This window comes from Colletes gigas, unplaced genomic scaffold (assembly GCF_013123115.1).
Source record: "Colletes gigas isolate AHSC1104 unplaced genomic scaffold, ASM1312311v1 Colletes_gigas_Sc00012, whole genome shotgun sequence".
NCBI classification, from domain to species: Eukaryota; Metazoa; Arthropoda; class Insecta; order Hymenoptera; family Colletidae; genus Colletes; species Colletes gigas.
The window spans coordinates 6,639,569-6,651,702 of record NW_025106641.1 but is presented as its reverse complement, the minus strand read 5'-3'; the positions used below and the strand labels follow the sequence as shown (position 1 = coordinate 6,651,702).

Here is a 12,134-nt window from a genome sequence, read left to right as displayed (position 1 = left end):
TCAACGTTTTAACTCCCAATCTCGAATCGTAGGAACTCGACAATCTGATATCTCAAACTAAACTCGTCGGTACCGCAAAAACACTCGATATAGTCGAAGATGCGTGTCTAAATTTTTGTAGGACAGCACCGTGGAACCGTAATCCTTTAATCTCTATTTTTAAGAGCGTGTACCGCGCCTGGGCAACAAATTTATTCCCCTGAATAACTACCCTGCACGGTTGCAATTCAGAAAGTTGTTATTGCCGGGGACCGCTGTTAAGAGAACGAGCTTACACAAAGTACGAGGCGGAAAAAAAGAAGGAAACGGACGTTAAAAACGACGGTGGTAGAATAATTTACAACGAAGCCGCGGCGAACTTGCAAAACGGGGTTGCAACTTTTCTCGCTGTTAAACGCTACGAACGGCGCCGTTTTAGCAATGTTATCGCGCGCTCACGTCGATTTCTTTCGACGATTCGCGAACGAAAGATTATCTTGTAAACCGCTTATCCGTGGCTCGTTTCTCCGTCGTGGCTGTCCTCGACTGACCTTTCTCTCGTATATCTTCGATGGCCCCTCATAAAGTCTGCCTTTCGTGAAAGCCAATACGAGCACCGGAGGACGGATCGTCGTCTCCGCAGAAGCGCATCTGCGCCGATGCGACAGCGCGATAAAACGCGCTCGTCCCTCTCTATAGGAACGCTTTTTTACCCCGCTTTGTCCTTCGTCCCCCCTCCCCTCCCTCTAGTGCTGTCTGCTGGTTTTTTTTTTGTCTTCTCCTCTCTCTTTATTCTTGTTGTTGCCCGACGATAAATAATATTTCACAGGTGCGTCCAGACGACGAGGCGCCTGTAATGCGTCTGCCGTCGCGTAGATAAAAGTTCCCCGTGCATCTATGCGCTCTGTGCACTTACCTGTTACGCAATAAATCACTCGATAAATTATTTAAAAGCACGGACCGCCCGAGGGGACGCGAAACGCCGCAGCTTTCTCTGTTCCAACGGCCTACGTCGTAAATAACCACTGGAAATTGCGGGTGGGACCTGGTCGGACAAGCGGCGCTCTCGGTCCCCGTGACAGCCATTTTTGAACGTTAGACGCCGCCTGGGCGCGAAATTCGAACGCTTCAATTAGCCACCACGCGAGGTCGACGGTCTGGGTTATACAAATATCATCCAACTTGAATTCTAGCTCTCTTTTATTATTTACTTACGTTGTATAACAGTGTTAACATGAAATATTTTTTTTAATTGATATGATTGTAAAATTCGTCATTTTTTGGATTACAAAAAGTAACATCAATCATGTTCGAGTCTTAGGATCAAAAAGAATATTTCGTAGAACAGTTCAACACATTGATAGCCAAACCAAAGCCTTCAAAAACGAAACTTTGCCTTTACACAAAAACTAGCATGTCCACACTCGTTAAAATTCAAGAACCCTATCTAGATTTATTTTCTCTAACATCTAATCACGAAGATTAATTTTGGCGGCAGTCAATGTGTTAATAGACGAATAATCCAGGGATCGAATCTCTGCGCAGGGAAGCTTCTTCTTCGTTGCTTGGAGAAAGTTTGCTAAAGTTGTTTCCTTTTCTGTTGCAGCATCCGTACCCTTCGGAAGACCAGAAGAAGCAGCTGGCACAGGACACGGGGTTGACGATCCTTCAAGTTAACAACTGGTGAGTGCTACGAAAAACCTACTACATAATGGGTTGCAACGTATGAAACGTCTGTCTTCTTGACAAACTGCCTTCTTCTTTGGCGGAGAACTTTGTCCATCGGGGCGTTCAAAGTTTAAATCGAGCCGTTTCAACTTCGACTTTTGTGTCTGCAACATTCGTAGCTTCCGTATTCTTTGAGATAACACGTTTGTATTATACTTTTCATTACAGTATCGCGAAAATGCGAATTCATCTCTGAGCAGACTTTTCGTATTTTGCGATCCAATAATTTTTAACAGACAGTAGCTTGCGTGTGCCACAATTTACACACAGCAGGATCTTCGTTTTTCAACAACATTATTTAGTTTAGTAATTTAATACAATTTTATAAATGCCCACAAACGTTCCACAGATCGAATCGTCGACGGTTCGTTATAACGAGGGTTTCTATAATCAATATTCGATCCTACCCAGTGTCATCGAGATACTCTATCGACGTTGGTCTCGTCGTCCGCCGGTTCTTATCCAGAACGCGTCTCAAGATCACCAATTAGCTGGAATTAGCTTCGGGCGAATCGAAAGGGCGATTCGTTTGCTTTTTTTTCTCTCTCGTCTCCTGCTCCCCACGGGCGACGCGATAATTATCATCCAGCGAGATCGGGTGTATCGCGAACGCGAGCCGGAAAGTTCGACGTCAGAAGCGCGTCACGGGATTGACGAGAAGCGGGTTCGACGCACGCTCGGCGACAGGTTCTCCGTGTTATCTCTGTACGGGGCTGCGTGCCTGGAACACTCTTTCTGCCTCGCCCGGATACGCGCGTGATACGCGGATTCCGGACACGCTGAAATTACTCTCGTCCGTCAAACGAAACGAACCGTGCGATCCGTCGACGTCGCGACAAGCTGATTATTTCACCGCGCCGATCACGCGAAATACGAGGAACAACGCTGCTGGGGCCCCAGGCCACGCACCGCTGCGCTACATTTCGAAATTCCCGCGATACATCCCCTCGTAAGACTGCCACCAGTCGAAGACGAAGCTGCCATTTTCGATTGGCTTCCGCGTCGCGATCAAAGAATGGACGGAACTCTTACTTGGATAAAATATTTCTAACAACGAATACTGGGCGAGCGAGGAATTATACTTTTAATCTCCCGTTTCCCTCGAAATTGTTCGCTGTCGTCTACTTCCGCGTCCACCTTGCGAGATTGGATTTCTTTTCCACTGTCGCTTTCGACCGAGGAATCCAGCGGAGTCGTAAACGTTGAAAAGTTATGGGACGTAAAGTACGAAACGTACTCTTTTAATGTTAAAATAAAAAAAAAAAAGAAACTTTATTAATCGCGGTACTCGCGACTCGAGTTTAACGAGGTATAAAGCTCCGGAGTTCTATTTCGATAAAGTGACGGAGAAAGTCTTTGCTTTTGATAGAAGAGTTACATTTGTAATTACACAGTGGGACGATGGCTTGTTTTTCTATTATTTCTAATACAACACTAGATACACAAAACTTTATAGAACGTTTCTATTGACCAGCGTCTGTATCCATGCGAACGGCGGACCGCAAGATCCATCATCCGAGCCAAGAAGAAACATAGTCCGTAATCGTCTACATTTACGAGCGGCCATTTCGCATTTCACGGTGCAATAATACCACCCACGGACATTCCCCAATTTCGAAATTCCTTTCACGACACGTTTCCCACGTTACGCGTCCAATCATTATAGGACATTCGACTTTCTCTGCGTCGTAAACCCCCACGATACTCGTCTCGAACGACTATTCTACGACGGTGGTTTTTCACCTTTTTGAACAGCATAGTTTAGGAATAGGTTGTTAATCTCGATGGACTCTAGGCATAGTTCAAAGAAAATACCTCGTACCAGTAATTCAATAGTTTAGTATTTATGAATTTTTACCCCAAATCCTATTTGGGATCTTTTTAAACAGCAAAGAAACTGTTCTCTCATAATTTCCCAAAGCTATTTCGAAACGGGAGTCGAATGAGCGACGAAAGTAAATGCGGATCGTATTGGGTCAGACACTGTCCACATTCTACTCGCGGTACCACATTCCTCCTGACCCATTGTCGAGCATTCATTCTCGCCGCGATTCAAATAAAAATTCGATTCGCTTGGTATCGATTAAATCGCTGACATTCCAAAGCACCATACACAATTTTACACCTTCTCGAATTTTTTTCTCGAAAGTGCGTAGGATTTCGGGGGTGTGCCTATTCACCAAAAATGATTCAAATTAACCCCCGCAACTAAAAGTAATTTTTCTAGAACGATTTAAAATTTTTCAATTTTGTCGAAGAATTTGTCCACCTACTCGAATTTTTTTCTCGAAAGTGCGTAGGAATTCGGGGGTATGCCTATTCACCAAAAATGATTGTAATGGACCTCTACAACTAAAAATAATTTTTTTAGAACCATTTAAAATTTTTTAATTTTGTCGAAGAATTTGTCCACCATTATAGTTACTCGGGTAACCAAATAAAGTGGAATAAAGTCTTTTGTGCGGTTATGGTCGTTGCAATGCTTCGATTACATCGTCAGGGAACACTGGGAAGCAGCTCGACCACACGCGAGCCGCGAAGCAATAATTCCCGCGGTTCGACGGAATAAAACCGTAACGCTGTCGAACCGCCTGGCAGCGACGTAACGAGACGTTGAAAATAATATCTCGCTGTGTGCACGTTTGGCAGCCAGGTAGGCGAGCAGCTTATACAACGTTTATACCGAGCCAGCTTTTATGCACCTTTAATCTCGGCGCGAAGTGCCGTACCGGATTATACTAGCCGCTATTATGTAGCGACTTTACGATTTTCGTATCTGGGCCGTCTCGCGCGGGACGGAGAAAGACCCGGAGAGCTTCTTTGTATTCCCTCGACCGATTTCCAGAACCGTTCCTGTCCTCTTCCACGCCACTTGTTCTCCTCTCGCCGTGGACTTCGAACCACTTCGACGTTCGGACTGTATCGGAACGGAAACACCGTAAATTCCGCGGAATTTTGACGCTACCGATAAACGCACTCACGGGGCCCGTGTACTCGAGCGAGATTTTCGGTTCCGCGCTGCCATAAACGCGATAGCGAATACGAGATACCGTTGGCATGCGCCCCCCCCGGGGTTACATATGTGCCCCGGCCAGGATTCTTTTCCGATCGTCGAGACCGAACAGGACTCGAACAGGTTAACCGAGAGCTCGTAGGTGGTTGCATCCGCTTAGAACGCGGTTGCAGGTGCGCCGGATAAGTGCGATAAAGTGACCGCGCGTTCGATTGTCGCGGTGTTCGAGAATATTCGATGTAGGACGCGTACATGGGCTGGTCTGCTAATGGTGATCCTCTCAGAGCACGATTTTACGCTCCGAAAACAAGGCGAAAAGAGACTTTTACCTGGCCTGAATCATAACAATCGTGTCTTATACATTACAAAAATAATATTTGTCGAATGTAGAGAGATATTATAGAATCCAGTATTTGTTCATTCTTAATACAAAACTGAAATAATGAACTAGAATAGATAAATTGGACATTGGAGCCCTTGGATGTCTATTATGAATTTTAAGAATCATTACTATAGATCTAGCCAGCAGTCATGTTTTTATCGTGGCTGTAACATCTTTTAATCCTCGTGGTACCCCGTAAGGCTCTCCTTGCAGTATAAACGAGCGTATTTGAACGAAACTTCTATGTTTGATATCCTCGAACCAAGATTTGTTTAGATTTTGAGAAAAATCGGTTCTCGACGAGTCTCGTAGGAAAGTTAATTCCGCGCGGTGGCAGATGAAAAGGGTTAAGACGAGGCGCGGAACGCCCTCTCGGGAGCTTAGCGCATCCTGTACCCGTGAAATCCCTCGTTTCTTCGAGTTGATCCACCGGCGTCCCGTCCTCTTCCCCGTTTTCTCTCCGCCGAGGACGGAACTGTTCCCCTTGCTCGTATCCCGCTATCTTGATAGATGTTTCCGCGTACCACCTGCGCCACCATCCGAATTACAGCGGCCCCTGTTTACCGTGATGTTCGAGCGTCGAGAGCTCGGTCACCCCTTTCATCCCTTCCGTTATCGTGCAAGTTCGCGGAAAACATTTTCCGCTTCAGGGACACGCTTACAATTTCATTCTTATTTCATTTCCAACCAGCTGGTCGTCAGGCTTGCTCGAGTATTGATTTATATAACTTGGACTCAAATGCCATCGAGACTGTCACCAATCGGTCTAGAGGCCCCGAAAACCATGGAGTCGACACCCAACATCGGCCGTTTTCGATCATTTCTCACCCCCTCACCCCTAGTGGTGTCTTACTCCCACGGTATTTCTCAGTATTTTTACATAGTTAATTCTTTCATTCGAAGTACCTAATTACACCACACTTTTTCAAACCTTGACACGTTCACTGTCCAATCTCTCAGCGACGTGTCCAATAGCGCAATGGTATCACCCATGTACGGGTCATAGACAGTGAACGCGTTAATCGACTATTGTACCAGGAGAGGAGGTACGAAAATCTTCAAATCACGATCAGAGAAACGTTCGAAAACGCCGGATTAATCCACGGAGATCGAAATACGCCGGTTTCGCGGGGGTGAATCAGCGAACCTTCCCGCGGCTGGATATAAAATGCGAAACGAATTGCTCGACGCCTTCCGACCGGGCGTCGCGGTTGGTCGTGAGCGTCTTGTCGCGTACGCGACGCCGCGGAGACGCGGGTGGTTTGCAGTGCGTATAAATAAAATCGCGTCGCGACGTACGCGAACGTCCGTACGCCCGGCATCTTATAATAAGAGTATCCTCGCGCACGACCAAGGGTGGGGGGTTGTTCGAGGACAGCGAGGGGGAGGCTGGAGGGAGCATAGCTCGGTAATTGAGCACAAATCAAGTTTAAGGAGGCCTCCAGCGCGCCGGGATTTTTTGATCGCCCGTCGCGTAATATTTATTCCGTTCGGTGTTTCCAGCGACGCCCACGCGATGCCACGATAATTGCGCGGCCGTGTCACGAATGGTGTTAATTGCGTCGTCGGGTTGCGGAATTTTTGGCAACGCAAGCGGGTGTTTACGCGCCACCCGGTGCGACCGATATTTTCTCAGACATCTGTCCATACGGGCGACGTTTCCCTCGCCCTCGTAATTAACCGTCCCCCGAGCCGCGCCCGCGCGCAAATTAGTACCGCATAACTTTTCCATGCGCTCCGAAATAACCATCGAGCAACGATGGCGTTACGGGACCGACGCGAGGTTAATTAAGTCGATCGTGGCTGAACCGAATCGAGATTTCCTCAACATCCCCTTATTCGCGTGGGAGATTCCTAAAAGTCAACAGAAATTATTTTCGGGAATTTTCGGGCTCCTTGTTGCGTTTTAAATTGAAACCTACCCCTTTTGTATCGTGCAACTTTTGGTCGAAACGCTTCTCCATGGAGGAAATATTCTATTCGTCGCGTTGGGAGACTCACCCTCTTCGATACCGAGAATTTTTGTACACTGAAGGAATTTTTATTTTATTAATTAATTAATTAAAATATATGGTAAGGTTATCACACATAGTGCAAAATGGAGTCCACAGAGAGGACCTCGAAATATACAATTCGCGTCTCACGTAATAATTTCGGATTGTTTAAAATGTTGAAGGATTTTTTCGCGAAACGGGGATTTTTCGCGGGCGAGAAGGAAGGCGTGTATCGCGCGCGAAAGTGCGGGTCGTGATGTATGCTCCGCGTGGGTGGGCAGGTATAAGGGCGCACGTAGGCGGGCCCCGGAGCTTACGCGAGGCTTGCACTTGCGCCGAAGTGCATGCGAGAGCCACGGCAATTTCTTCGCGGCGCGATAAGTTTCGTGATATATTTCGCCGGGGGAAACTCATGTTTCCGTAATGCAATTAGAGCGTGGCCGTTGCACCGCTCTGTGGAACGTTGCCTCGGACGAGGACTGCGTTCAGGGACGAAGACGACGACGGCGACGCGCTTAGAAATAGCTGGTCTAATTAGAATACTCGGTACAAATGAAATAATTCGTAAATAAAATAGTTTCTGCCCGTGCCACCGTAGGGAAGAAATTCGTCCAACCCTTCTGGTTCTTCATTCTTCCCGTCCCGTTTTTCGGTTTTCTCCGTTGCTCGTTCTCTGGTTCGCTCTATTCACTCTTCCCCTCCCACGGACCTCCCTTTCTCCCTCCTTTCGCCCACAATTTTCCGTCACATATATCAGCCTGGACAGTAGTTAGAACCGTTGCCAGCTTGTTACCGCGTGTAACCCTTCGCGGACCTCGATCTGCGCTGTGTACACTGGCGGCCGCTGTAACTCACCGCGGGGATGAAACCGCTCTCGAATAAGTTCAAGATGGAACTCGACCATTTGGCCGGTCTCGGATACCTTTTCGCGAGCTCGATTAACGCGAACCAAATGTTTATTCTCCGTGGACAACAGCGTAGCTATTCTCCTTTAAACAACCTGTGCAAACATTCTGCTTGAAATGTTGCAAAATTAAAAATGTAGAATTAAATACACATCATTTTATTCGACCCCTTTTATTGCGTCTTTAAATGAAGCATACATTATATTTCTAAATTAACTTTTTATTAAAGCAAACGTGCTTATACCAATTGTCAATAAATTCTAAATAAAATTAGGTAACATTTGAGCACATCTGAGTTACTTAAGATTATCGCGGACTTATTTACCAAAGTTAAGAGGTTAAATTAAAAACGCCAACAAATAGGGTGCCTTTAGAGTCCCTTGGAGGAGAGTTCGAAGCCGAAGATTAGTTTCATGGTTGATCCGCCCTCGCTCGTAGAGCTAGTTGAGCGATGTCTGACGGAATTAGAAGCAGGGGTTGCAATTTATCGGCAGGGTGGAAGTTTCGTTTCGAGGAATCTGGAGATGAAGCGAACACAGAACTGAATATAGGAGCCCCGTTCGCGTGATCAATAATGTAACAAGTTTTAAAGTTTCTGGGCCACCGTTCCTGATGAATAAAGTTGACCGGAGGGAAAGGTCATTGCGAAATATTTCTATTTAAAGTTTCAGATTCCATCGAGGCGCCAGTAACTTTCCATTCAAATATCCTTTTAACATTCATTAATTCTTGCTCCTAACGAGACTTACATATTCATTTATACGGATTACGCGGTCTTGCGTTTCGCGTTAGCCGCGAATACAGTGATACTTTCATTTTGCATTCTAAATAATAAAATTGCTGGAGAATGATATTTATACGCTTCAAGAGACGTACGAATTTATAAATTGACTCGATTTATTTGTCGACGAATCTAGATTTAAAATTCGAAATTTTTGATCACCGAGGGATTCTTGTTCGCGAAAGGTGGCGTGCAACCATCGCTAGCTCCGACATAGTACGAGCACGCGCGAGCAAGTGTCGCAAATGTGTACTAATATTCCCGCTAATTTAGCCTCTCCCCACCGGCGGCGACTCCGGCTAATAAACCAGAGGTTATTTATCGGCTCGTCCACCCCCTCCGGGTCGAGTTCCTCCAGGCTCACGTGCGACGGCCGCGTCGCGGTGGCTGCCACTTAGGCCGTTTATTCCGACGTCCAGCGCGTTTTTCCGCCGCGGTCGCGCGATTTGCTCTATTTGAGCCGCGGTCGAAATAATTTTATCGCCCAGGCCGTTCATTTCGCCGACGGTTCCCCGCGCTGACGCCGTTTTTCGACGCCGCGTACGCGGGACCGCACTATTCGAGTCGCGCTCGAAATAATTTTATCAGTCTGCCCGTTCATCCCCGACGACACGTGTCCAACGCGAACGTTCGAGACGTTGCGCAATTCGTAACTCCGCGTGCCCCTTCCACGGCTCTTCGTGTTTCTCGCTTGGTCTCTGCCTCCGTTTTCAAACGTGTATCGAATTCTCAGCCATCCCCCTTTCTCGAGGAATTCAAATTAACTTATTAAACGAATAATGTTTAGTTTCCTAATACGATGCAACTTTTCTTTCACCACTAAATATTAAGTATTAAGTGACTGTATTTTGGTAAAGTGGAACGCTGAATCCCAAAAACGAATTAAAAAATTATATAAAACACTCCGAAAGAGGATGCTTGATGTCATAGAATTAACGTTACATTGAGTATTTTTCTAAAAGAACTGTCAATTTTATATTACTGTCTTATACTTCTGTCCAACCCAGAGCTGCTTATGTTTGTTTCCGTAAATTCTGGAGACTGTTTGTGATATACAGAGTGTAAAAAAAATGACATTTTTCCAAACATACGAGATACAGAAATATACAAAGTGTCTTATATTTTCGTCCATCACTGTGTCACCAAATAGAAATTAATTTCGATTTCTTTACATTCGTGGCAGCGTTTTCACACCTGGCAGGTGTTGCTCGATCTCCTCGAGCCGCGAGACGTTCCCTTGCATCGCGTACGAAATAATTTCATCGGTCCCGGCCATTTATTCCCGCGACGCCTCCCCACGGAGTCGTCGAGTCGCCCGTGTTTTTCTTTCGCGCTTGCAACGCGAGGGTTAAACCGACGTCGGGCCGATTTGCTCTATTTGAGCGGAGGTCGAAATAATTTTATCACTTACAGCTGCACCGCCGCCGCGCGGCAGACCGGTGTCTTAAGAGGATTTCGATGTTAACGGAGACGAAGAGCGATTTCGCTTAAGCCCCCGAGACGACGCTTAATCACCGGACGAAATTTACCGTCCCACCGTTCTCCAAGAAGGGGAAAAGAGACTTTGCTGCTCTCGCCATTCCGTTTCGCGGTCCCCTTTCCAACGGGGTCGTTCGATTCCCGCGGAAAAATCGATCCTGGCCGTCCTATTTTAATTCCGTCGTTTAATTATTTTCTCTCTTTTCGAAACTTATCCGGCCACCTACAGTTTCAATTATGATTCCCGTCGCACCCCGCGCCAAATTTCGAGGGATTCCAATTCCAAGAGACCTCGTGCCGGCGATATCAATCTTTTATTTACGACTCCTTCGACGCGAGCGATATTCGTTCGTGATTCCGCGATGAAAAGGTGTCGGACGAGTGCTAGCAACGGGCTGTCAACGGGCGATATTAACGGCATTATTGATGACGCTAATGAACCTAATGCGATTATTATCGGCGCGTCGTTTCCCGGCACTTATCAGCGGTCTGGATATTTTTTTGCGCCGGATCCTCGAACGCCTCTTTTTCTCGAACAACCGTCGGGGGAGTGTTTCGCTCGCGCGGACTGACCAGCGGCGCTCGAAGAGCTCCCTACTCTCTCGACTTCTCGAGCGGATCGTTAACATCATAACTGTACGTCGTGCGTGTAATTTAGACCGTTGTAAAACCGCGGGGTCCTCGTGCCCACGTTGTAAACATGTGGCTGCACGTACTGGGTGTCCCACGATTTTCCACTTCCTACGGATGAAAATGTTCCACAAACCCATCGATGCTCTATTCGAACTCAAAGAATTTATTTTTTAAACTATTTAAATTTACCAATACCCAATATACTTGTGTAGCCCATATCTTTCATTACATAAATTTTCAACATTGAAGGTGCATATATTTATATATTTTATTCTCATAAAAGACGACATAATTAAATGCATTCTTTACAAGAAGAAGATCAATTATTTCTTCGCTCCTCACGAAAGCATCTTTGGCCTTACTATGCAACGTGTTGGTTTCGTTTCTCTTTCCCGGTGCAGGTCGGTCGTAAAGTCGCGAGACACACTGTATATGCGCGTTCGGTTGTAACCGACTTGCTAACGAGACATTTCGTTTTACAAAATCGTCCGAGACCCGGGAGCCACGCGAATGGGGCCGTAAATCCCGGGACCGGATGTTAATATCCCCCCCGTTCTCCAGCGCGGCAACCGCCCCCCGTCTCCACGTTCGCAAATATTGTTGCACGGCGCGGATGTCGCAGTTTTGAGCGCGATGGCCGTTAAACGTCACTTCTGCGGCCGCGGCGGGCCTAATCTCTTTTACGCGTTCCGCGAAAACGCTACGCGCCGGAATGATGGCCGCTAAATCACTCGCTCCCACGGAGGTGGCAACGTGTTTCGTCGCGGGTTAGGTCTCAAGTAGCCTCACGGGGGTCTCAAGTACCTCTGAAAATTATTATTGTTCTTAAACGTCTATTATGCACGCTTGAAACTATGTACAAATTGAACGAGACGCTGGGAGGAGATACTGTTATCGAATCTTAACATCAGATTCACATAACATAAGTGTCAAGCTTATTAACATGAATTCTAAATTAAAATCAAAGTTTTAGTCTGGCAACTAAACCCCTTACAAAGACGATAATTTTTGTAATTACAGGAATTCTTAAAATATATTGTACACGTGTAACGCTTTGTAATAAATATTTTAGACGCCCCTGACTGCTGCACAGGCTGTCCAAGGTGTTTTTAATTCCACCGCGACCGGTGTTCGATAAATAGGAAACGAAAGAAGCAAACTGTTACCGAAGGGGTTGATAAAAAGTCGTCGAGCGGAATCGCAGCCGGGCGCGTTGTTCTTTCCACACGGGGGAACGGAT

The 12,134-nt window shown here is 46.4% G+C and overlaps 1 protein-coding gene across 4 annotated transcripts in view; it reads left to right on the top strand.

The window, feature by feature from the left end:
- Positions 1 to 12,134, top strand: part of LOC122399100 (homeobox protein homothorax) — a 500,548-nt gene that overhangs the window by 386,332 nt on the left and 102,082 nt on the right. For all 4 annotated transcript variants that reach the window (XM_043399504.1, XM_043399502.1, XM_043399501.1 and 1 more), the window contains one exon: positions 1,586 to 1,662. In XM_043399504.1, the coding sequence (XP_043255439.1) occupies positions 1,586 to 1,662 (77 nt within the window). The remainder of the gene's footprint in view (positions 1 to 1,585; positions 1,663 to 12,134) is intronic.